The sequence below is a fragment of the Sander lucioperca genome, chromosome 5 (genome assembly GCF_008315115.2).
Source record: "Sander lucioperca isolate FBNREF2018 chromosome 5, SLUC_FBN_1.2, whole genome shotgun sequence".
NCBI classification, from domain to species: Eukaryota; Metazoa; Chordata; class Actinopteri; order Perciformes; family Percidae; genus Sander; species Sander lucioperca.
The window spans coordinates 20,527,088-20,553,862 of record NC_050177.1 but is presented as its reverse complement, the minus strand read 5'-3'; the positions used below and the strand labels follow the sequence as shown (position 1 = coordinate 20,553,862).

The following is a 26,775-nucleotide window of genomic DNA, read 5'->3' as shown; positions in this document are numbered from 1 at the left end:
CGAGTCAAACTTTCGTTTAAAAGCATAATTAGGACGGAAGCGCCACTTTTAAGATTTACCGTATTCTCGTTTTTCGGTCAAATGGCCTTGTCATATGGGAGTGCTAGGGGCACTACTATGATCGCATCAAAATCGCTATTTTTAAAACACTAAGAAGGCTCGACAAAACAGTTTTTGCAGTCATGCCTACCAGACATATCAGCTGCCGACTTGGGGCCAGGGCCATGACACAGCCCACAGCGGCTGTGACATCCACGGTGAAATTGCTCATTTGTGTTGCTAAGGCAGATACAAAAACAAGTCAGTCAAAACTGGGAGCCTTAACCTTTAAGAGACTCCTGCCATGATGCCTTCACAGTTTTCTTTAGGTGCTGGGGTGATGTAAAATGGCTTGGAAGTGCCCTCTAGGGCCACAAGGGGGAAGCTTACTGCTGATGGTCTTAGACACAGACTTCAAAACACTGGGAAAGTCTCAGCAACCTTACTCACCTGACTCACCAACATGCCAAAATGGGAAGGACAAGAAGTCTTCAGTCCTGCCTAGAAGCTTGGAGCTGTCTTCATCTGCTAAGGAAAGACACAGCAGCAGGGATCAAGGAACGGACAGAGGGGAGCCTTGCATAACTGCTGCCACACTAAAGTACAGTATGCCTCACTGGGATTGCACTGAATCTTCATCCATAGTAAATGTGGGAAGCAATTATAGCACTGCTGTCTTCTTGTCATCTGATTTTAAAACCATGTGGTCGATACATTCTGGCTGGTTGTTGATCCCAATGGCAGCTTATACTCGGCACTAAGGCGACACTGGTGAGGAAATCTGGACAGGAGTGAAGAAAAGAAGATGAGGGGCAGCATCCTTGCACAAGCTCCAATAGGGTTGGAGAGATTCATTCTGAAATTTCAGTATGTGAAAACGTGTGGCTATTTTTCAGGAATAGGGAATTAAGCCCGTCTGAAACAGAACTACAGTTCATCAGCTGCTTGTCTTATTCAACAAGAAATAACGGAGACGATCGCACAAAATGGATCCAAAGCCAATCCAAAGCATACTTTACATACACAGTACGCTGCGCTTTACTTTCCAGAAAGTTCGTTCTCACTTCAAGACACCAGTGTGCTATTTTTGCAATGTGGTACACTTCCCTCAAAGTATTGTTGCCATAGCTTCTATTCCTTGTTTGTGACCATCATATTTCGAAAATTAAAGGCCACATTGGTGTAAAATTCAAATGCTGATTAACACTCTCACTCTTTGACCTTCTCTCTTGCACTCCAGTGAAGCCAAACGTCAGTAAACATATCTCAAAAACAAATCAAATTGTACTATTAGAAAGAATCATATTCATTTTTGCTGACTTTATGACCTATACTGAAACACTAGCCTAACTGTTCGGAGTTTTGCCGACCAGATACGGCAAAAGTTTAATCTATCAACTAGCTCTGTTACCTTCTTCGTTGCTCTGCCTGGTTGTAGTGCTATCCTATTGCATGCAGAGGGAATTTAAAAAAACAACTGTTTATCCCGCCCCTCGGATTGAGCCCTGCCAATGGTGAGTTCCCAGACCCAACATCTTGATGTGGGTCTGGCTTGTCAGGCTACTGAAACACCGTAATTACAGGAAACTTTTCATCTCATGGTCTGTTACTAACAGCCACAAAACCTGCTGTTCCTATTAATTGTCCCAGGACTTCAGACAGTCAAATTAATTATTTAAAACCTCATATCTCGATACACTGGGATATATTATTGATTAAGTAAGAGAAGTTACAATTCTGTTGTAAGGCAGTGTGTTGATCTAGGGCCACTGTGATAATCATGAGCTCAGCGTGATGATAGTCTGAGAGAAGCAAACAAAACAAATATCACTTTTGTCGGTTGACATTTCAGTTGGACAAATTATCATCCAGAGATACATGGCTAGCTACACTACACAGAATATTTCTAATGTTTTGCTTTAAAATAGCAAAAAATATGATTACTACTACCTCAAACATTTTTGGCCACATGTAGTATTTTATAAAAAAGAAATATAGAAAAACTGTAGTCATAGTATTTAAGAGTATACATGCTTTATGTCATTTGGGCACTCTGGAGTTTTTCATCTCTGCGGAAACATTTAGAAATTCGACCCGTTTACTTTCTCAGGAGCAGTAATTAAAGCCCCATGTACACAAATCAGTAGCTAACGCAGTATAGGCACTGTGCTTCACGAGATAATTTGCATGTGAAATATCAATACAGGAATTTTCAGATGCAAAATGAATTTGTAGTGTGCACATTCCTCTTGTTGGAGTGCAGGGAAGAAAGTATGCATTTGACTGCCAGTGTTGCAAGTCTGAGGTGTAATTTACTCCTTTACATTTCAAGTTCAGCTGTGTGGGAGGCTTGTTATTCATGCAGATGCCACAAGAAAAGTCTCTCTCTCTCTCTCTCTCTCTCTCTCTCTCTCTCTCTCTCTCACTGTGCTTGTCTTTGCTGCCCTAATTTCTTGGCAAGTGCTGCAGTGGGCTTGTTCTGCTGGCAGTCCATGCCTTATTGTTTGCTACTTTTTTTAACACCTACATAATGTATTTCATTAGAATCTGCTGTCAGCCCCTGTCTGTTCCACTTCATCCCATCACTCGTTTTTGTTCTGTAAAGGAGGTGGGGGGCTCTTAGCACCAAATAAACAACTAGCCTGTATTCTTCTTCTTCTTCTTCTTCTTCTTCTTCTTCTTCTTCTTCTTCTTCTTCTTCTTGTCATGCATCTTCCTCTGTCTCTTGTCTGTGTGTTTCTTCCTCTGCCGGGAATTCAATTACCCTGGCTGTTGTTTTATGATGTTGTGTCGACAACCGATGACGGATTCATTATCTCATCTCCTGGCGTGACAGCTTTGTAGCAACAGCCGCTGTTTCCCCGACTTCAGCGGTATGCATTCGGCTTTACATCTGGACTGTATAACGCTTTCTCTATCCATGCTGCTTCGTCTGAAGTTTTTGAGCCTTTGCTGGCTTCCCCTCTCAATTAAAAGATGTTAAGGAAAATGAACAATCTTGTGGAGTAGTTACATTACAAGTAAAATAGTGGTGGTTGTGGGAATAATTCACAAATGTAATTTATGCTTAAATAATTATGAATTAATCAACAAGATAAAGGGAGATCTCCTGGAGAATTTTCCCCTTTTTGTGCTTATTTGTGTCAGACTTATAAATAGCTCTTTGCAGTTTCTCCTCATTCCCAGCATAGAGTTTGCTCTCCGTTGTGGAGAAATAATATATAAATATATCAATTCAATTCAATTTTATTTATAGTATCAAATCATGACGAGTTATCTCAAGACACTTTACAGATAGAGTAGGTCTAGACCACTACAAAGACCCAACAATTCCAGTAATTCCCCCAAGAGCAAGCATTTAGTGCGACAGTGGCGAGGAAAAACTCCCTTTTAGGAAGAAACCTCGGTAGACCCAGGCTCTTGGTAGGTGGTGTCTGACGGTGCCGGTTGGGGGTGTGATGAACAGTGGCAATAATAGTCACAGTAAAAGATAATGGAACAGTGACAGAAATAGTAGTTGTAGTAGTTCATGGCATAGCAGGGCACTGCAGGGCGTTACAGGATGTAGCAGGGCACAGCACAGCATAGCAGGACGTAGCAGGGCACTGCAGGGCATAACAAGACGTAGCAGGACGTAGCAGGGCACTGCAGAGCGTAGCAGGGTGTAACAGGGCATAGCAGGGCACGCAGCAGGACCACGGCGACAGCTGCAACCATGATTTAGGTACCACCCTAATCCAAGTAAACATGCTGGGCGAAAAAAAAAAAAAAAAACATAGGGACTCTGGGAAATAAGCTCCCCAGTGCTAGGTTAATAACAAGCATTTCTGAGACATGGATGCACACAGATGGAAAGAGAGAGGAGAGGGAAGCTCAGTGTGTCAAAGGAAGTCCCCCGGCAGTCTAAAACTATAACAGCATAATTAAGAGAGATAGGTTAAGGAGAGGAGCCTGGTCGGGCTAGAACTCACCCCTGCCGGATCGGGCTGTACTGGCCTGCCTCCCTCTACTTTGATTATATCATTGATTATATGGTAGATGAATCTGACGACTATGAAGAGAAGCAGAGAAGGGGTGCCACGTCTGCAAGCACACACCCTCCCCCGCCGGTCTGGCTGAACGCAACTCCTCACTCCCTAACTATAAGCTTTATCAAAGAGGAGAGTTTTAAGTGTACTCTTAAATGTGGTGACTGCCCCCCGAACCCAGACTGGGAGCTGGTTCCACAGAAGAGGAGCCTGATAGCTGAAGGCTCTGGCTCCCATTCTACTTTTAGAGACTCTAGGAACCACAAGTAACTCTGCATTCTGGGAGCGCACTGCTATAGTGGGACAATAAGGTACTAAGAGGTCCTCAAGATATGATGGTGCTTGACCATTTAGGGCTTTGTAGGTCAGAAGAAGGATTTTAAATTCAATCCTGGATTTTACAGGAAGCCAATGCAGAGAAGCTAATACAGGAGAAATATGATCTCTTTTCTTAGTTCTTGTCAAAACACGCGCTGCAGCATTCTGGATCAGCAGGAGAGTCTTAAGGGTTTTATTTGAGCATCCTGATAATAAGGAATTACAGTAGTCCAGCTTGGAAGTAACGAATGCATGGACTAGTTTTTCAGCATTGTGTTGAGACAGGATGTGCCTAATTTTGGCAATGTTACGAAGGTGAAAAAAGGCTGTTCTAGAGGTTTGTTTTAAGTGGGCATTATCCTGATCAAAAATAACTCCTAGATTTCTGACAGTAGTGCTGGAGGCCAGGGCAATACCATCCAGAGTAATTATATCTTTAGATAATGAGGTTTGGAGGTGTTTAGGGCCCAGCACAATCACTTCAGTTTTGTCTTGAGTTTAACATCAGAAAATTGTAGGTCATCCATGATTTTATATCTTTGATGCATGCTTGGAGTTTAGTTAACTGACTGGTTTCATCTGGCTTAATTGATAGGTATAATTGGGTGTCATCCGCATAACAGTGAAAGTTAATTGAGTGTTTCCTAATAATGCTGCCTAAAGGAAGCATATATAAGGTCGATAGAATTGGTCCAAGCACTGAGCCTTGTGGAACGCCATGGCTAACTTTAGCATACTTGGAGGATTTATCGTTGACGTTAACAAACTGAGATCTTCATTTCTGGACCCTATAAACCCTTACCAGTAGAGGGTATCTGGAATAGAGATTTAAATGAAGTACATGATAGAGAGATCTGCTGGGACACAGTGTGGGAAAATCTTAGTGGTACATCCAAAAACCCCAACCATCAATTAATACACTATAAGTATGTTCATAGGATGTACTTCACCCCCAGAAGGCGTTATTCTATGAAGATCACCACGTCTCCAAACTGTGATCTCTGCCCACTTAATGCCCAGGGGTCTTTCTTGCATGTTTATTGGGAGTGCCCCGGTGTGGTTAGATTCTGGAAGGAAATATCTCTCACTTTAAGTGACATTTAAGTAGCTTAGCTTTTTTAAGTAGCCTCGTTGGGATGGGGTCTAAGAGACAGGTAGATGGCTTAGCTGAAGAGACCTTTAGCATTAATTGTTGAAGGTCTATAGGATAAAAGCAGTCTAAGTATATGTCAGGTCTTGTTGTTCTTTCTAGCGGTCCTGCGTTTAAAGGTGAACCGCTAGCAGTTGAGGGCAAGAGGTGATGAATTTTATCTGTAATTGTTATAATAATTATAATATATAATCATTTTATCATTAAAGAAGCTCATGAAGTTGTCACTACTCAGAGCTATAGGAATAGATGGCTCAATAGAGCTGTGACTATCTGTCAGTCTGGCTACAGTGCTGAAAAGAAACCTTGGGTTGTTCTTATTTTCTATTAGTGATGAGTAATATCATGGTGAATTATGTTTGCATATATTTGTTGAAAAAGTGAGACTCAAATGAAAGCTTTGGGATTTATTTGCAATGCTTTTTTTTTTTTTTTTTTCCCTGAGTGTGTTGTTCATGAAAGGGCAGAGTCCTGGGTGACAGGAAGGTTGGCACACTGTAGCTGGTGAAAAAGGTCGCAAGAGCATTGTGGCTCTGTTGTTTTAATATGGAAAGTACTAACCTCTGCTGGGGTTAGAAGAAGGTTGCAGACAGTCACCGACTCTGGTCTCTTTGATCTCTTTTTTTTCTTTCTTCCTCTTGTTAAAAATTGCATAAAACCTGAAAAGAACCTCCTATTGCACGGCATGATAGAGTATGCTAATTAACAGAGACTGTGTGCCTTTTCCTTTATTATGTCCATATTTTAATAGCACTCTCTGTGTTGCAGGGAATGAGTTTGGCCATCCTGAGTGGCTGGATTTCCCTAGAGAAGGGAACAATCAGAGTTACCACTATGCCCGGCGGCAGTTTAACCTACTGGATACGGATCACCTCCGCTACTCTCAGCTCTACGCCTTTGACCGGGACATGAACCGGACCGAAGACAAGTATGGCTGGCTGGCTGCCCCACCTGTAAGGACATCACACTCTCACTGTACAGTAGGCTTTGTGCACACACTCTCAATGACAAAAAAACACATGAAAATATGTCACAGCACCGTTCTTTAGTCACATACAGAATATGTAATAACTTCTAGTGTCCCACACAAGTTTTCATATATATATATAGATATAGATCTATTTTAGGGCTGTCAAACGATACATTTTTTTAATTAATTTTTAATTCCTATAGTTAATCACAATTAATTGCATGTTTTATCACATGACATTTCAGAACGGTTTTTAAGTACATATTAACAATGGAAAGCAATTCTAACCAGTGTATCTTGATTGGGAATCACATGAATGCAAAGAAAGTTACTTTATGAACATGACTTTAAGATTTGTATTTGTTTATTTTTTATTTACTGTAAACAAAAGAAACATGTGTGAATCTGTCATTATTGCACAATTCCTACAAGTACCTAACCTAACTGAGATGTAACACTAAAACTTTGCTTATACAGTACAAACAAAATGGTCCAAAAACCGGATGCCACAGCAGGACATTTGTAACCTTTACGTTTTTCTAATAAGGAATGTAGCAATTCTCCTGGAGAAGGGGGTGGACAATGTCCCAAATGACAAAAGGTCAAAAAAAACGATACAAACAACACAGTCCTAAAACCGTATGCTGATATACATAGTCAATATAGTGTTTAGTAACTCCTAAATCATTTTGATTACTCACTGACGTCCAGTGATCACCGGTTAATGAGACAGCGTTTGCAGCACTTTGCAGCAGTTCCAGTGTGGCTGCTTTCTCCGTGTCGTACAGGCTGTGTATGCGTGAAACTACTGTCCCCCTCGACAATTTTTTAAAAGTAAACTTTCCATTCAGAATCTTATTGGCATCCATTTCGGCATCTCGCGCTCGCCATCCACTCAAAACGTAACGTTAGTCTACTACTCTTTGGCCAGCACGCAAGCCCAAACAAGTGTGTGCACATGGTGTGCGGCGTGCCTGTTGTTTTGTTTCCGGTCTAGCTAGATCTGGTGTGGTGTTGTAATTTTTCTAACATTACTAGTTGTTGCAATAGCATGTGAAAAAAACTGCCAAGTTTCCTAGGCCAAAAAGAACGTTAATCTCGCGATAAAAAAATTGACGCCGTTAAAATGGGTTTGGTTTTTATATATATATATATATATAGATAGATTAGGGCTGTCAAACGATTACATTTTATTAATCGTTGAATTTCTATAGTTAATCGCTATTAATCGCATGTTTTATCACATGATTAAAATTCTATTATTTTGCATTTCAGAACAGTTTTTTAAGTACATAATGGAAAACAATTCTTACCAGTGTATCTTGATTGGGAATCAAATGAATGCAAAGAAAGTAACTTTATGAACTTGATTTTAAGATTTGTATTTGTTTATTATATATTTAATCTACTTACACATTTGAACAAACAACTTTGAATGCACCACGAGGCTGTAAATTACCAGTTTCATTGAACGCACCGTCTGTGTTTTTCTGACAACAGCAGCTGCAGATTGCTACATCCCAGTGTTGAATCCTCTCCAGTGAAATACAGTCACACTTTACATCGTTTAGCGTTAGCTGTCAGCATTGTAACCATGTTTAATCCAGCTACTAGCTAGCGGTAGGCTAACGTTAGCTGCTGTCGAGTATAGCGTTAACTAGCGTCACGTGCAGCGATGTTTGTGTTTCCTGTAACGTCTGTTTCAGAGCATCAGAGAGAAGAGCAGACATATCAGTGGCACCGGAATGAGGCACCGAAATCCGCGTTGCTATTCCTGCAGCAGCAGGATGTGTTACAAGGAAGTACAGCAAAATAGTAGCCTCTTAGGCACGACGCAAAGCCGAGTGAAGTGAAAATAAATTAATAAATGGCGGCATTCGATTAATACGATTAAAAAAAATTACCGCATTATGCTCGGCCCTTAATCACATCGCGATTAACACGTTAATGCTGACAGCCCTAATATAGATATAATTTCTTTTTTTTAAAGATTATTTTCTTTGGCTTTAATTGCCTTTATTGATAAAACAAAGTAAAGAAAGTGGGAGAGAGAGGGGGATGACATGCATCAAAGGGCCACAGGTGGGAACCGAACCAGCGGCTGCTGAGACAAGGACTGGGCCTCTATACATGGGGCGCACGCTCATCCAGGTGAGCTAACCAGGCGCCCCGATTTAGTTCATATTTGATGATTTTTTTCAAGAATACATTTTTTTCAAGCCACCATCTTTACACACCTTGCCAGTTTTCCTGTTTCTCCATTGGGGAGTAGTGAGGCAGGTGAAGGTAAATGCACCATAAAGAGAGTTATCTTTCTCTGGCTGCTGTCAAGGTAAACAGTAATAGATTTCGCTCTTATCCTTAAGCCCCTCTCTTTGCCTGCATTTGAAGCGTATGGGAGAAAAAATTATGTTTTCCAACGTAGTGGGATAATGCAAATGAAGAGTGTGGCTAAATTGACAGGGATTTGAAGTAAGTCTGTGTAATTGAAAAAAAAAATCCCTTCCCTTACACGCCTGGCAATCAGTCGTCAGATTCTTCACCTTGCTGAGTTACACTCGGACCTGCGTATTTCTGCTCGACAGGCAAATGTAGCACAGAAGGAAATGTATCAGAGAGCAGAATTAGAGACATGTCTGGTTCACAAGTATAATTTCTGCATATTGGCCGATCAGTCAGAAGTGTGTTCTGCCTTACTGGAACCTCTTACACCCTTTTCAACTGGATGAAACAGAGCGTTGGCGGTAGGGCAAAGGAAAGCAGAGCCTGGCTGGTTTCTGAGCTCCCTTCTGGGGGAATGGGAGGGAATGCTGGTCCCAAAGAATGTTACTGGCAGGGAAGATGCATACATTTGGCAGCAGTGCTGACCTGCTGTTTTCCCTGGCTGACGGGCCTACAATGTATACTTAAAGTGCCCATATTATGAAAAAATCACTTTTTCTGGGATTTGGGGTGTTATTTTGTGTCTCTGGTGCTTCCACACACATACAAACTTTGAAAAAAATCCTTCCATGGTGTTTAGAGTGAGATACGGTTTCTGAATGTGTCCTGCCTTCAGTCTCTGGGTGAGCTGTTCAAAATCGGCACGGCTTGTGACGTCATAAGCCGAAACGAGCAGGCTAACCGCAACCATTAGCTCGTTAGCATGCTAACGCTAATGCTAACGCTAGCATGCTACCTCGTTCTCAATAGCAAAGCACTGCTACAACACACACAAGTTCACCATAATCTACAAAAGAACTACTTACATGTGCGCCCTCATTTAGAAGTCTCCCAGCTAATCCTGCCTTGTAACTGACTGAAGTTGTAGAAACAGCCTTTCTTTTACTGTCTATGGAGCTAGCTAGCTGACATGATCTACATCTGAGCTACTGCACATGTGCAGTGCAATCAAAGATAGTACAGAAGAAGAAGAAGAAGAAAAGAGGTCTCACTCTGTAGCTAAAACAGAGACCAGGTGAAAAGAGGATCTGCAGCAGTGAGAGAGAGCACTGCAGTACAACAAAAATATGGTGTTTTTTGAAAATTAAACCATGTAAACCTATTCTGGTACAACATTAAAATACAATTATGAACCTGAAAATAAGCATAATATGGCTGCTTTAAGGACATCTAATTTTGTTCTTTCTTTGATTTATTACCTCAAATCATGTGTAAAATGATTTCCTCAGATTATATAATAGCAGTCTAAAGGTTTTCGTTATGTGTATCGCTCTGGGCAGCTGGGAACAGGAAGACCATCGATCACAAGGATCATTCCTCAATATTGGGCCTTTTTATTTACCGATACCTTCGATAGCAAGAGTTTACTCTTTTAAAGTGTCCTGTAGTATAACACTAAATAAGGGCAGTAGATACATCTTATGAATGGCTAGAGTGAATGTGCTTGTAATTAGTAATCATGCTTTATTATGCTATTATCTTTTGCTATTATTACGACATAATTTGATCACAGATGAGACAGATGAGACAAGTTCCTGTTGTCATATTACGCTGCTGAATAATTCTGCGATCATCAGAAAGGTTTTGACAGATTGTTGTCAGGATATTAAAACATTAGACATGAGAACACCAAATCAATAATAATAATAATAATAATAATAATAATAATAATAATAATAATTAAAGCTGCAAGCAGCGATGGACGGGCCCTCGCTCCTCTGCGCGTGTCGGGGTTACCGGCGGTCGGCGCTCCTTGCTACCGTGCATTTGCGCGGCACTCAGACACCGCAAATCGTCACCAATGAAAAGGGAACTCCCTGCTGCGTTCAATGATACCTCACACAAGACTCTACCTTAGATGGGTCAGCATTTATGAAAAGTGGCGTGGCTTGAACATAGGGGGCGGGCCAAACCATTACCATTAAAGAAGAAAGTCTCTGCTGAGTTCAATGACACCTCACACAAGACTCTACCTTAAATGGGTCACCAGTTATGAAAGGGGGCGTGGCTAAAGCATAGGGGGCAGGCCAAACCATCAACAATGAAGAAGGAACTCTCTGCTGAAGTCAATGATACCTCGCACAAGACACTACCTTAAATGGTTCAAATGTTATGAAAGGGGGCGTGGCTTATGCATAGGGGGCGAGCCAAACCATCACCATTAATTAAGGAACTCTCTGCTGAGTTCAATGACACCTCACACAAGACTAGGGGTGTGCATTGGCACTGCCCTCACAATTCGATTCGATTACGATTCACCAGGTAACGATTCGATTCAATTCGATTCTACGATGCATTGCGATGCATCAAAATTCTACTGCACACAACAAGGCAAATTTTTCATGTCATGAGGCAATACAAGCAGTCAGATATTGAACAACAGATTTTATTGGCTGCTATGTGTGTATTTTCACTCTCCTGTATCTTTGAAATAAATGTCAATTAAATCAAATAAAATTCAATGGTACAAGGTATTAGAGTTTAGATTCTCGTTATTTCCGCCACTATCCTCGGACCGGGCCGGCCCAGGCCGGAGCCTTGATCAAGCATTTTTATTTATTTTTTTTATCCATTACCTATTTAGCCTAATTGGGTGGGGAGAAAGCTATGCCATAATCAGAAATATTATAAATATGTATATATAAGCTATATAAAAGTAACAAATGTGTACAAAATTTAGGCTGCAGTTACAAAATGCAGCACTTCATGCGCGGAGTCTCTCCTCTCGCACGCATCACACCGGGCCTGCTGTGCTGTATTGTGTATCTTAAGTGCAACATGGAGCTTGAAGATGTAAAGAAAAAAAGAAAAACAGGAGAATTACCTTTGAGCAAGTGTGGAGGAAAGTTGGAGGTATGGAAGCAGTTTAAACAAGTCGTGGGCAGTGACAACAATATGTTGTTAATCATTGTTTCTTTTTTTTACGTTTCTTCATTCGGATCCATTTGCGATCCGTTCCATTCTGAATAAACTAACAGCGCAGTTTACAGGCTTCGTCCTTGTTGTATTATTCTAAACAGATTTCTGCAGTTCAAACAACTCGGAATTGTAGTTGAGAACGTCAGTTATAACGGCCCACATATTAAAAAAATGTCGGGTTTAAATCGGGCTCGGGCTCATAATTACAGTTAATGTGTCAGGCCGGGCCAGTCTCGGACGCAACGTGCTCGGGCTCAGGCAGGTTCGGGCTTGATTTTTTGGGCCGATCTAAGCTCTACAAGGTATTGGATATGGCATTTTCAAACCTGAAAAAGAAAACACAAATCACTGCTTTCAGTGCTTTGAATGAGTGATGATTTGTTGTTGTTGTTGAAGCCAACTCAGGATGCCAAAGATCAACATGGTTCGTGAAGTTAGTTGTATTGCCAACGTGCTTGATTTTAGTGTGGCAGGTTTTACACACCGCGTAAGTCTTGTCTAGTTTCCCATTAACTTCGTAGAATCCGAAATGTGCCCAGATGTCCGCTTTCCAAGCTTTGGGTGTGTTTTTAATTACCCGTCTATCGCGGTCATCTCCCTCCGCCTCAGCCATCTTGATTGTTGTTGTTATGCCCCCGGAAGTATAAAGAAACTTCACAACTTTATTGTCCACTCAAGGCCAGAAAATAAACAGTGACATAATCGATTATGGCACTTTGCCGCATCGATGCCGAATCGTGCATGCCCCGCATTGCGATGCATTGCCGAATCGATTATTGTTGACACCACTACACAAGACACTACCTTAAACGGTTCAAATGTTATGAAAGGGGGTGTGGCCTGAGTAAGTGGGCGTGGTTATATTATAGAGTGCAGCTCAGTATCACATGTAGAACACACATTCTAAATTTCATGTAAATCGGATGTTGTTTGCCATATAAGGTAGATTTCCTGTTGCCAGCGGGGGGCACTATGACCAAAAGTAAATATTGTCCTGTATATGTCCTCCTACGTGGACCCTTGTCAATCCTGAGAAATTTCGGGCAGATACGACAACGTACACTCAAGCTACAACAACTTCTTTGTTCATCGCTAAACACTCAAAATGGCCGCCACGCCACGCCCACACCGTCAGACGAAAAGTTTTTCTTTTAATAACTTTTCATCTTTAAAGTGTTGGGATGGTACAGACCAAGTTTGAAGTCCGCTGGATGAAATCTCTAGGAGGAGTTCGTTAAAGTATAGCACCTTGACTTTTAGGCCTACTTCCTGTTGCCACTAGGGGGCGCTATGACTTTAAGTAAATATCGGCCTTTATTTGTCCTCAGGGTTGGACTCTTATGAATCCTGAAAAGTTTCGAGCCAATTGGACAATGTAAACTCAAGTTACATCCACTTCCTGTTTTGATGGCAAAACGCACAAAATGGCCGCCCCGCCACGGCCACACCCTATGACGAAAAGTTTTTCTTTTAACAACTTTTCATCTTAAATGTCTTAAGATGGCACAGACCAAATCCTCTCTAGGAGGAGTTCGTTAAAGTACAACATGTGGAAATGGCCAAAATCGCACTAATTTCGAACTTTGAAATCAAAATGGCGGACTTCCTGTTGGGTTTAGGGCATGGCTCTAATGACGTTTTTTTTGTACATCTTGACATGATACATATGTGTACCAAGTTTCGTGAGTCTACGTTAAACGCACTGCAGGGGCTCAATTTTTTTAACTTTCTAGGGGGCGCTAGCGAGCCATTTTTGTGCGCCTATTCCCGAAACCCTTAAAATACGTAAGTTTTCACCAGACTTGATGCGACTGCCAAATTTGGTGAGTTTTTGAATATGTTAAGCCCCTCAAAAAGCCAATTTACTTGCAGAAAATAATAATAATTCCTTCAGTTTAAATAGGGCCTTCGCCGCTGTCGGCGCTCAGGCCCTAATAAGGTAACATGGTAGTTGCCTCCACATTGAGAAAAAAAAATTAAAAAGGTCTTATTGAGCCAGTTACTCTGAAGGCCCCGGTACGCTGTACAGATCAGGGCTGTCTCGCTTCTCTCACATTTGTGAGCCCTTCTGAGTTTGCAGGTATGGATGAACTTGAATACTTGAACTTGAATTTATTGTCTTGCTGAACAGTTCTGATGACAATTTGAAGTTCACAGTAGACTATAGCCAGGAGAGGGTCCATTTTCTAGACATAGGTTTTTAAAAAGAATGGTTCACTGTCTACCACATTATATTGAAAGGACTGATAAAAACACTCTTCTTTTGGCGAGTAGTTTTCACCCCACCCCACTAAAAAAAGGGTCTACCCAAAAGCCAATTCTTTAGACTTAGAAGAATATGTGAGACCACTGAGGATTATATGCAAAAGCAAATGACATGAAAGACAGATTTGTACAGCGAGGTTATCCAATAGAATGGGTTGAAAAATGTTACAAAACAGCCCTGAATAAACCTCGGTCAGACTTGCTAAAGAAAAGCAAGAAAAAAGAAAGTATCACTACTTACTCTCCTCTCTCACATACCATACGTCCAGTTTAAAAAAAATATTGGCACATTCTAAAATCAGATCCTGAACTCGCACATGTTGTGAATGACTTGCCGTTCTTCGTATACAAACGTGAGAAGAATCTCAGAGATCTTCTAGTTCACACTGACTGACTTTGTGAGATATAACCCAAGGAGAGCTTCACAAAGATTATTAAGCCCATTACCTACTGGTAGGATTCGCACAAGTCAAGTCTTCCAAAAAGGGGGGACAACCACGACTTCCTACTAAAAAGACGCAAGACATATTGGATATTTACCTTGCAGACACTATCGCCGAAAGGCCTTAATGATGAATTTAATCTCAATATTATGTTATGCTAATTTGATGTTTTTTCCTTCTTTTTTCCTTATTAGTTTATCCTCACGAACTGTTCATTGTACAGGTGCATATGGACTGCTACAATGTAATTTAACCAATGTAATGATTCACTTTTGAATGGACTGTGTCCTCTCTGATTAAGTGTAGAAAAATATTGGGCTAATGACAATGCATTGATTATGAGCCTATAACAAAACTGGTCTGATTATCCATTGTTTTTAAATTTACTGAGTGGCATTTTTCCTGCCTTTTCCTGTTCACAGTCCGTGATGGGAGTGCCACTTTGTGAATGAATGACGTCATTCAAGAGCCGGACCTGATTGGTCCTGGTCAGTCAACCAAACTATTTAAGGCTATGATTGAGGTGAATGTGGGAATTTACGTGATGAAGGTTTAAGACCGAAACGTTGTATTTTTCTAAATAACTTATTGCTTGCGTAATGGTCAGTGTGCGGGACTTTCACTAAGCTTCTGATCTGCTACTTTTGATCATATCCTACGCACCTGCCCGACAAAAGAGGTGGGCAAAAAAAGCTTTCCTTTGTTGCACTGAGAGAAGCGAGGTGAAATCTCTGGTCATGAATCAGTGGTCCGAGATCTCACTGTGACACACTGATGGCAGAGGTACAGATTCGATGACCAAAATTCCGACAGTTTCAGAAATTTAGGACCAAAATTCTCACAATGTAACTGCTGCTACAAAGTACGTCTACAATGGGACAGTGTCTAGGGGCCTTTAGTTTAGTCCAAGTGAGTTCCAAGGCCAGGTCTAAAGAGGGTCTAGTCTGAATCAAGGCTAATGAAGACCTACTCCAAAACCATTTAAAGTATACAGTATCAGTCATCAAAGTGTTTTTAATGATGAACACACATTCATTTGTTCAGTATATATCTTGTCTATATCCATGACGTTTCATTTCCGGGATTGTTTCCGGTGCTGCCGGAAATTCTGCCGGATGTCCCCCTTTCTGCCCGGATGTCCGTTACCTTCCGCTTTCTTTGTGTTGGCGTTCTAAACTTTTTTGTTTGGGATTTCTGAGGACTATGGTTAACTGCTCCTCAGATCTCTGCATGGTAAATCCAGACAGCTAGCTAGACTATCTGTCCAATTTGAGTTTTCTGTTGCACGACTAAAACTACTTTTGAACGTACACACGTTCCACCAAAACAAGTTCCTTCCCGAGGCTGTTTTGCAGAGGCACCGTTGCTCCATCCATGACGATTGTGATTGGTTTAAAGAAATGCCAATAAACCAGAGCATGTTTTTCTCCCATCCCGGAATGCTGTGTGGAATAGCCAGATCCTCCTCCGCAGTGCTGTGGAGGAAGGTCTGGCAATGCGAGACAAGTATATATCTAATGCACAGGATTTAGTTAAATCAATACACACAGACACGGTCCCTTGAATAGTTTGTGACTAGTTTTAAAAGACCAGCTGGAGAGAAATATTTTTGAAATTCTTGTATTAGAAGTGACAAGAGGGAAGATGAGGAGTCAGAGTAGAAGTAATAGACAATGAATCCGTTTCTGTAGCTGACCCTGCACTGCCGGTCTCAGACAGTGCTCGGAAGCAGCTGAGACAGTAATAGCTTATTCAGGGATTGGATACAATATCGCAAACACACTTTGTAGAACATCACTCACAGATAACGCCAATAACTACTCTGAGATTCTGCTGTAATAACCAGATGAGTCTGAATGCGCTGTGCACCTTGTCAATGACGTTGCTAAGGTAATGGTGCTTAGTGGGAATTATTCTTTAGCTCGGTTCAATATTTCACTGTTGTGGGAGGATCCAAGGGCGTTTTGTAGTTAAAATGAGAAGCAGAAGAGGATCTGTGGGCAGCTCTGCCTGGTGTCACAGGTGCAAGTCAACTAAGCTGAAATGGAAACATGCAGTGACTTTGCTTAAAAGTGTGATTTATGCACACCTCTGTGAAGATGTGCAGCCGTGAGCTTCAAAAGGCCAAACTCTGGACATGAACTGACACTCCTGTTACTGTAGGGACAGCATCATTTGAGGTGTTCCCTTATGATGAGATGTAAATAAACCAGTACAGTATGTACTAGCAAGCAGACTATGGCATCCAGAATTCTCTCTCATCTACTTATTCCCTACATTACTTAACTGGGATGCAACCCATTACAGTTACCCATAAGATGCTTTATTGCTGATATATTAAATCGGTAACACTTTATTTGAAGGGGTGTGCATAAGACTCACTGTCATAACTATGACAGGACACCTGTCATGAACATGAAGGAGTCTTTTTGAATGTTCATGACTGTTGTCAGTAAGTGTCATTCCGTAAATTATGACACTTTTAATGCAAAGTTAGCATTGTTTGAGATGTTTGTGTCATGACAACTTGACAGCAATCTCTGTGTCATGACAACTTGCTATTTTAAGCAAGACAATATAACCTGTCATTGTCTTTGTTATGACAACTTGACATTAACCTAGACAACATAACCTCTCATAAATATGTCATGGCAGGCCTAATGATCAAACTATTTAGCTTTATGTGTTAACATTACATTCAACTGTCAAAAACAAACTCTGAGACTTACGTAGGAGGCCAATTTTACGAACAGGGATACACTACTGAGATGGTATTCTTTCCGGGTTGGGCTCTTTGCGCCCCAGTGCTGTGTCGGCTAATTGGACAAGGTGTACAGCTAACCGCGCATACTAGCTAACTGCAGCTAACTACAGTTAGCTGTTACTTCAGCAACAAGTAACGTGAGCCTATAGCTACCATTATCTGTCCAAAACTCATTAAATCAACTCTGTACTGCATTTACTGTCGTCAAACTGGTCTTACAACTTTTATGACATCTTAATGACAAGTCCAAATGGTTCCACTTTACTTGAGGTCAAGGGAATTATTCATGACACAGTTATAATGGTCTCAAGACAGCCAATGTAAAAACCAACCACTTAATGACAGTTTAGTGTGATGTTAACACATAAATGCTAAATAGTTTGATAATTAGGCCTTCTATGACATATTAATGACAGGTTATGTTGTCTAGGTTAATGTAAAGTTGTCATAACAAAGACATTGACAGGTTATATTGTCTTACTTAATGTCAAGTTGTCATGACACAAACATCTCGAAAAATGCTAACGTTGCATTAAAAGTCATAATTTACAGAATGACACTTAATGACAACAGTCATAAATACTCAAAAAGACTCCTTCGTGTTCATGACAGGTGTCATGTCATAGTTATGACGGTGTCATGTCAGTCTTATGCACACGCCTTCAAATAAAGTGTTACTAATAAATCTATCTTCTATCTATCTGTAAGACTAAAAGTAGTCTGTGAATCCCAACATTTAGATTTGTGTTCGCATTAGAAAGACAAGGGTCTTATTTTCTAATATTGAGTTAATTGAGTCAATCAATCAACATTCGTTTATGTATATAAAGCTTTACAGCCACCAGCAGGTATTCAAAGTGCTTTACATCAAGGAAAAAACAACGTAACATACAATAAAATAACATACAATAAAAGAATAAAACATGGAATACAGTAAAATGAGAAGAGGTTACATATAAGCAGGAGAAAGAAAGGAAAAATGTCACAGCTCTACTAAGTATTATAAGCCTTTCTAAATAAATAAGTTTTGAGTTTAGATTTAAATAGAGCTACGGCTGTAAAAGTAAATGTCAGGGGTAACTTGTTCCAAAGTCTCGGGGCAGCAACTGCAAAAGGGCGATCACCCCACAGTTTGTACCATGACTTTGGGACTTCTAAAATGAGTTGATTGGATGACCGTAATGACCTGTTAGGGGGGTTAAAATCTCGGACAAATATGCTGGGGCCAGGCCATTTACAGCCTTAAAAACAAGCATTAAAATCTTAAAATAGATTCTAAAACGCACCGGGAGCCAATGGAGAGTGTAGAGAACAGAGGGTAATGTGTGCATGTCTGGGGGTATTTATTAAAATGCGAGCAGCCGCATTTTGCACAAGTTGACAAGGCGAATGTTACTCTATGATTTTGTCACATAGCATTCCCTAAGCAAACCCTACGGGAAAAGTAAAAACATTATTTTTCACCTCTTATCCAGCGGCATGTTACATCTTCAAATGTATTTCCCAATGTCTCTTGACTCCCCTGATACATACAATGTTTGCCGGGGGCCAAACCAACGTTTAAATACAATGTTTCCTCAAACTGTGCCGGCTGCACCTGCAGCTGACTTAACCTACGTTCCAGTGAAGAAAAGGAGCGGAGAGGAGGGCCTGATCTGCTGCTTGAAGTTTCACCCAAAAGTGTAGTTTGAGGTCAGAATTGATGCTGCAGGCAGAGCCAGAAACAGAAACTTGTCAAACTACAAGACGTTGCGTGCATATTTTTGTGTCTTAGGGAGATCTCTCTTGGTGCACACTTGATAAGTATTAGTTAGATAATAATTATAATTTTCCCTACAAACAACAGATTTGGAATATGTCATTTTATGATCACCGCCAAGTCAGTTGATTGCATTTACATTTATTTATTCATGAGAATGCACAGTCACTGTCCTTGCTAATCGGGTCACAACTTGATGGATGCCGGATGTATTTGTTTTCCAAGGCTAAAGCAACTCCAGGCAGCCAGAGGAGCTTGGCATTACTCCGAATCTGTGGACTTCTCATGTAGAAAAGAACTTGGTAAAAGACTGCAGACTGTCAGCTCATTTCCTTAACCTCCATCCTCTCTGCCGGTCCAGTTGCAGGGGTGCTCATCTTCTCGTTCAGCCGTGAATATATGCTGCCCTGAAATTGGCTCGGGGAACAAGGCGCTAAAAATAGGTGGTTGGGTGACATTGATAATCTCTGCTAATGACACGTTAACAGTAGCTCGCTCCGCAGGAAAGTGATGGCTTCGTCATGTGCAGCTGTCTAAAGCTGACAGTGTGTGCCTCGTACTATCCTGAGCCGCTGCTTTCTGCTGATGAGTGCCACCTCAAATTTGATGTGCGAGTGTTACTCGGCTTTTTTGGAAATGTGTAGTCCATAGATATAAGGTGCCCCATTATAACTCTCTAAATCCAAGATGAGAAAGGTAATGACCAGCGGTGGAAGAATTATTTCGATCCTTTACTTAAGTCAAAGTACTGATAACACACTGTAAAAATACTTTGTTACAAGTAAAAGTCCTGCATTGAAAATGTTACTTAAATATATAGTAAGTGATGTTAATCCAGTACACTTTTTCTCAAATTCAGTGAATATCTCCTCATGGTCACCTAGTTCTCTATTTTTTCTGTGTGCGCTGAAAAAACAAATCTGGTTATAATATACAGCCCTGGCTGTGTAAATGGAAAACAAACAGAAAGGAGTGCACGAGCCACAAAACACTATTCCAGCCAATCGGCAACAGGCGGCGACAGTTGATGGTAGGGGCGGGAGGGGAGGAGGCAGCATTTGAATGTGCCGGCCAGTAGTTATCTGTCCGTGAATCTGGGAGGCGGAGCTTATGAGTAAGTGATTGCGCAGAATCACTTACTGCAGTTGTTTAATTTATAATAAAACATATTTTATAAACTGCATGTGTTTTTTGTGCAAAAATCTTAATTTATAAAGTAACTAAAGCTGTCAGATGAATGTAGTGCAGTAAAAAGTACAACTTTTCTCTCAGAAATGTAGCTGAGTAGAAGTAGAAAGTGGCATGAAAAGACAAGACTCAAATTTGTAGTTAAGTACAGTAATTCAGTAAATATACTTAGTTACATTCCACCACTGGTAATGACTAGTCATTAGGAAATATTTATTTGCTTTTCCTCTCTCTCTTTCTTCTTTCTCCCTCCAGGCCTTTATCAGTGCCAAGCATGAAGGGGACAAGGTGATCGTGTTTGACAGGGCGAACGTGCTCTTTATCTTCAACTTCCACCCCAGTAAGAGCTTCCAGGACTACAGGGTGGCTGTGGAAGTTCCAGGAAAGTATCCTTTCAGCTCTGCTCTGTCACCTCACTGCTCGTTGCCTTTAAGTCTTCAGACATTGGCTTTTTCTCTGCTGTGCCACAGTGCACACTCGCAGTACCTCCCATAGTAATGCTGTCTCTGTTAGTTATTTCTTTAATAGGACAATGTGACTAATCTTTCCAGCCTGACACAATCACTAACTGTTGATATTTCAGAGGCAGTAAATGTCTGTTAAAAAGGGACAGGAAGGAGACAGAAATGGAAAGATGGGAATTACATGATCCATGTGTACATTAACACGTTTAAAGCTTGCAGAGAGCAGTGGTGGAATATAAGTTCATGTACTCCATTACTGTACTTAAGTACAAATTTGAGGTACTTGTACTTTACTTGAGTCTTTTCTTTTCATGCCACTTTCTACTTCTACTCCGCTACATTTCAGAGAGAAATATTGTACTCTTCACTCCACTACATTCATCTGACAGATTCTGTTACTTTACAAATTAAGATTTTTGCACACAAAACACGTTGTTTATAAAATCTGATGTTTTATTATAAGTTAAACTACCCAACAATAAAACGGCATACAAGTCCAGCTGAAATGATTAGACCAGGGGTGTCAAACATACGGCCCGTGGGCCAGAACCGGCCCGCCTAAGGGTCCAATCAGGCCCACTGAGATGACTTTGCAAAGTGTTAAAATTTTAGATAAGTAATTAATTTCAATTCCAAATGTACCACTTTTTCCGTAAATTTACAACTTTAATCTTAGAAATTCTGAGTTTTTTTTTGGAATATTACCCCTCTCTCCTGGGTCCGTGACATACATTTTTTTTCCTACGATGGCCTTCGAGCGCTGTCGTTGCAGAAGCAACTTGCGTTTGCCAACATCAAGCTGACAAAAAAACCTCTGTGGCACATAAAGTTTCTGATCCTTCTGGAGGGGTTTACTGGTCTGGCCCACTTGAGATCGAATAACGGGGGGGATGTGGCCCATGAACTAAAATGAGTTTGACACCCCTGGATTAGCCGATTAAACACTTATTTGATTGACAGAACTGTTTGGATCGTTTCTAGAATGTGAGGATTTTTCTGCATTGAGTACTTTTACCTTTAATACTTACATACTTAAGTACATTTTCCTGATGATTCTTACATTTGTACTTTTACTTAAGTAAAGGATCTGAATACTTCTTCCACTACTGCCATGTGCACGTTAACATTTTTTTAAAGCTCTCAGAGAGTATGTGAACTGTTGTGGGAAGGCATGTGTCTGTGCATCACTTTGGGCCTCTTGGTATCCTGTAACCTTTCATCTAGCACCACCAACAACAACACATTTCCACTTGTCCGACACTTCATTACAGGATTGTCTGAAGCGAGTGACCACATTCCACATCAGGTCAGCTGTAGTTGCTAACATTACGGTGCCACTAGTGTGGCTGTATAGACAGTTAAAGGAGAAGTCTAGCATTGTTGTGTATTTTTCTTGTTGACAACAAACCCCATGAAAAGACCAGAATCAGAGCGCATTTGTCCGTCTTTCAATACTACTTCCCTTAGCCTGGGAACCCACACATTTATTTCTACTGAACATGTTAATCTTAAAAAACAGGTCACGTATATATTGTTTAATTTTTCTTTCTAATTAATTTCCTAGGATAGAGGCATTTCCTTTGAAGGTTTTAGCAAATGTTGCATTTTTTTTTGAACTTTTTTTAAACTGTGGATTTGGAGTGCTAACCTGTTACAGTGCCCGTGTTAATGGTAATGAAGGAACATGTTCACCTAGTGCAATGGCAAGGCCTAACTGATGTGATTTTAACGATGGAGCTCTATGGCACAGAAGAAAAAGATACTGTATATCTGGCTTTGACTGCAACAACTTCATAACGCAGCCGTTACGTGTTGCACTCCTGTTATAGTATTAAATGCTAGAGTAAGATACATTATTTTTAAAATAATCTTACCTGCATTCCATTAAGGTGAGCAATCAGCTCCATCCATCAGCTCCATTTGAAATGGGCTCTGAGACTCTCAAGAGTACAGAAGAGGATTAGGGCCACATGAGAAAAAATGTATTTGAGTTCTGAGTTTAAAGGTAGAATTGAGAAATGAGAATAAATGCCGATTTTTGAGAAACAGAATTCTGACTTTAAGGGCCGTACACACCAAGAACGATAACTATAAATCTATAGTTTTCGAAATCGTTCTAACTCCAGCGGATGGTGTAGTCCACACCACAACTATAATGACGACAGTGGAGAATGATATCGTTGGGATCCCTTTCTTTTTGATGAACGATAGAAACACCGACAGCCAATCAAATCCATCTGAGTTTACAACATGACGCAGCGGAGAGATTTGTTTCACACAGGTGGTCCGTGGCGTGACGCGACTTTCCCCTCGGTGGGGCTACGATCCTAGATCTGTGTATTTTAAACATTAGTATTTTGAAATTATTTCTCATGCCACAGAAACCCTAAGTGCCCTATTTTAATGATCTAAGCGCACAGCGTGAAATGCATGGCGCAGGTTTAGGGCGTGTCCAAATCCACTTTTGCTAGTTTGACAGCGGAAAAAAGGGTCTGTGCGCCGGGCGCATGGTTCAAAAGGGTTGTACTTAGTGTCTTCATTAATTCATAGGTGTGTTTTAGGCGTAACATGCAATAAACCAATCAGTGTCATCTCCCATTCCCTTTAAAATCCAGGCGCGTTTGGACCTTGGAGCATTGCTATTATGATGGCGGATTTGCACTTTTATTTGTAATCTTTTGCATGTGTGTGTGCTGCTGCACTTCCCTGTGTGTGTGTATAACAAGCATAGTGTACGCGCGCTGTGCATAAGCCTAGGAGCATTTTACTAATGCGCTGTTAAAATAACAATGAAATGCTGCGCAATTGACTTTAGACCAGGTTTTTGTTGGTCAATGGCACGATCACTTCCCGCTGCCTCAAGATAGCAATTCACCTGAACACACCTCCCTGTAAGACCAGCACGCCCATGGGCTCAAAGATGGGCGCAGATGCATTTGCTATTTAAACGACGCAGACGCTGGACGGGAAATTGACAACTGCATCGGTCTTAAACTAGCAAAGACACTTGCGTCGGGCAAGATAGGGCCCTAAGAGTGAATCCTGTGTTTTAGATGTGATTATCATACTGTCAGTGTTTTTGTCCCGGTGCGCTGCACAGACAAAAACAGACCCCACCCCCCACCCCCCCCCCACCCCCCCCGCGCATCCCCAGCTCTATGGAGCTCTGTGCGCCGATGTTTCCTGGAGAAGGCAGCCGTGATCGGGGTCAGACTTTTTTTGGTTCATTAAATGTACCCAAATTCACGAATATGTAGGATATTACTACAGACCTTCCTGTAATTTTTCCTGTGTATTATGTATTATTATCATCTGGAGCGCGCAGTGCGTGCTTGACGTCGCTGTTTTGCAGAATTTTATCGTTCAGCCGTGTGGATGCTCACGTCGTTAAAGTTATGGTTATAGTTTTAGGTGTGGACGGCCCTTTATTCTGAGAAAAAAGTCAGAAGTCTGACTTTTTACTCAGAATTCTTTAAACTCAGAACTTAAACCTATTTTTTTCACATGTGGCCCTAATCCTCTTCCGTACAGGAGCAAATACTGCGCATGATTTTCTTAATTAATCCCAGGGTCTCGCCAGTCATCTTCACTACTAACCGTTGACATAGTTTGACGGCTAGACGTGGTTAAAAAAAAAAAAGAATGTACTAATAAATTGATCAGGGCATTGAAGATGCTGAGAATCATGTGTGAGACGATGCATTCCTCTGGGCTGAGGAGAGGATCAGGGATCTAAACATCGTGTCAGACTTATTTAAAGTAAATGCGACTTGAAAGACCCACAATTGTAATGGCAGCATTTTCTCCGAGGCTAATACTTTTGTGATATAATTTTAGCAGTCACCGTTGAGAAGGATATGAGTCAGTATGTTTATGCTGGTGTTATGCTATTAGCGAGAAATAATAGCAGAGCCCAGTGATTCAGAAAGCGCTCTCTTTAGCGACATTGGCTGTCTGTCTTCCCAGCAAGCAGCGCAGAGGAATTTAATGAGTCCCACAGTTGTGATTACAGCAGGCTTAATGATCAGGGATGTGAAGGGGGACAGGAAGCTGACAGATTTGTATTTATTATAACGGACATCACTCTCTTCTGGGGCCCACCGAAGCCACCAGCAACAGTTTCCCCGGATGGATGCGAGGCTGTGTTGCTTTTTCAGCTATGACTTCAATAATGTGGCGGTGAGTCAAAATGCAGACGGAGCTTGTTAGTTTTCTCCGGATGCCAGCGGTTCAAATCACTACACACGAGCAATTCAAGTCTCAAATTACGATGATTGGATTGGCTGACAATGAGGCTGTTGAACAGCACTTGTTTCTTTTATTTCTACGTTATTTTTGTTGTTGTTGCTTCATTTAGATGGATACGTTGATGCTTCTTGCTATTGTAATGAAATAATAAAACTGTCAAAATGTAATGAAATACCCTAAATGAAAACAAGTTTTTAATACAGTATCAGCCTGATGATATCATGATGATATTAACAAGCAGTGTGTTTTATTACACCTCAAATCATTTCAAGGGGAATTTCATTGCCTTTTGCCAGGTTATTACATTACCTGGCATGATGTTTAGGTTCTAATGTCACTGACAATCTGTAGGTTTTATTACAGTGGATGAAAAACAATATTGCAAGTGCTAATCAACATCTTAACAAAATAAAGATAAGAAACATGTTGTTAAATGTAGGGCTGTGCAATGAATCGAATTTTGATTGCGATTTCGGCTCCTAACGAACACGAAAACAAAGTAATTGAGAAAAGAACGATAATTTTGCATATTGCTATTTGCGAGTAAACTCTTATTTTGTCTTGTGTTCTGAAGGACACGCACACTTTGGCTCCTTCTGAAGGCTAAGGTCCTGTTTGTGCTATCTGGTAGCAGTAGAAAATCAGCGCGAGTGAAGATGGCAGAGGGAGAGACCCAGCGTTTGGTGAGCAAGAAGGGGACAGCAAATTCCTTTGTCACTGTTTTTCAAGTTTGATAAATGCAAAAATCTTTCCTAAAGTCCATTAGGTATTGTGCGATTATGATTTTTTTCCATAATCGAGTAGCAGTAGTGAAATGTGAATAGTGAGACAGAACAATAATCCAGTTTGTTTGATGATTAAAAAATCTGCAGAAGTAACCCCTAAGGCCCTATTTTAACGATCTAATCGCTAAGCGCATGGCGTAGGTGCGTTTAGGGCGTGTCCAAATCCACTTTTGCTAGTTTGACGGTGAAAAAGGGGTCCGTGCGCCGGGCACATGGTTCAAAAGGGTTGTACTTAGTGTCTTCATTAATTCATAGGTGTGTTTTGGGTGTAACATGCAATAAACCAATCAGAGATCATCTCCCATTCCCTTTAAAAGCCAGGCACGTTTGGACCTTGGCGCATTGCTGTTATGATGGAGGATTTGCACCGTAATATTTTTATTTGTAATTTTTTGCATGTGTGTGTGCTGCTGCGCTTCCCTGTGTGTGTGTAACAAGCATAGTGTGTGTAACATGCATAGTGTGTGCGCGCCGTGCACGAGCCTAGGAGCATTTTACTAATTTGCTGTTAAAATAACAATGAAATGCTGCGCTATTGACTTTAGACCAGGTTTTTGTTGGTCAATGGCGCGATCACTTCCCGCTGCCTCAAGATAGCAATATGCCCAGAATGCACCTGAACACACCTCCCTGTAAGACCAGCACGCCCATGGGCGCAAAGATGGGCGCAGGTGCATTTGCTATTTAAACGACGCAGACGCTGGACGGGAAACTGACAACTGTGTCGGTCTTAAACTAGCAAAGACACTTGTGTCGGACTTTGCGCTGCGATGCGCCGGGTGCAAGATAGGGCCCCTAATCTCTTAATAGCACGTGTTAATTGTAAGCTTGTTGGGTGTGCAGTAGTTGTACTTTCTGCCTCACGTGTTTTTGGCTCTGCCTGGATGGGGTGAATCTCGGGCACACCACTAATAGCCTTCCTGCACAGTGTCTGTAGCACCGTTTTTGAGGGTTTATTTTCATTTAGATGGAACCACATATTTTTGCTGCTGG

General features: G+C 41.1%; 1 protein-coding gene across 1 annotated transcript in view; it reads left to right on the top strand.

Moving 5' to 3' along the window:
* gbe1b (glucan (1,4-alpha-), branching enzyme 1b) overlaps positions 1-26,775 on the top strand; it is a 146,585-nt gene that overhangs the window by 90,724 nt on the left and 29,086 nt on the right. The window contains exons 13-14 of the mRNA XM_036001146.1: positions 6,304-6,488; positions 20,541-20,671. Coding sequence (XP_035857039.1) covers positions 6,304-6,488; positions 20,541-20,671 — 316 coding nt within the window. The remainder of the gene's footprint in view (positions 1-6,303; positions 6,489-20,540; positions 20,672-26,775) is intronic.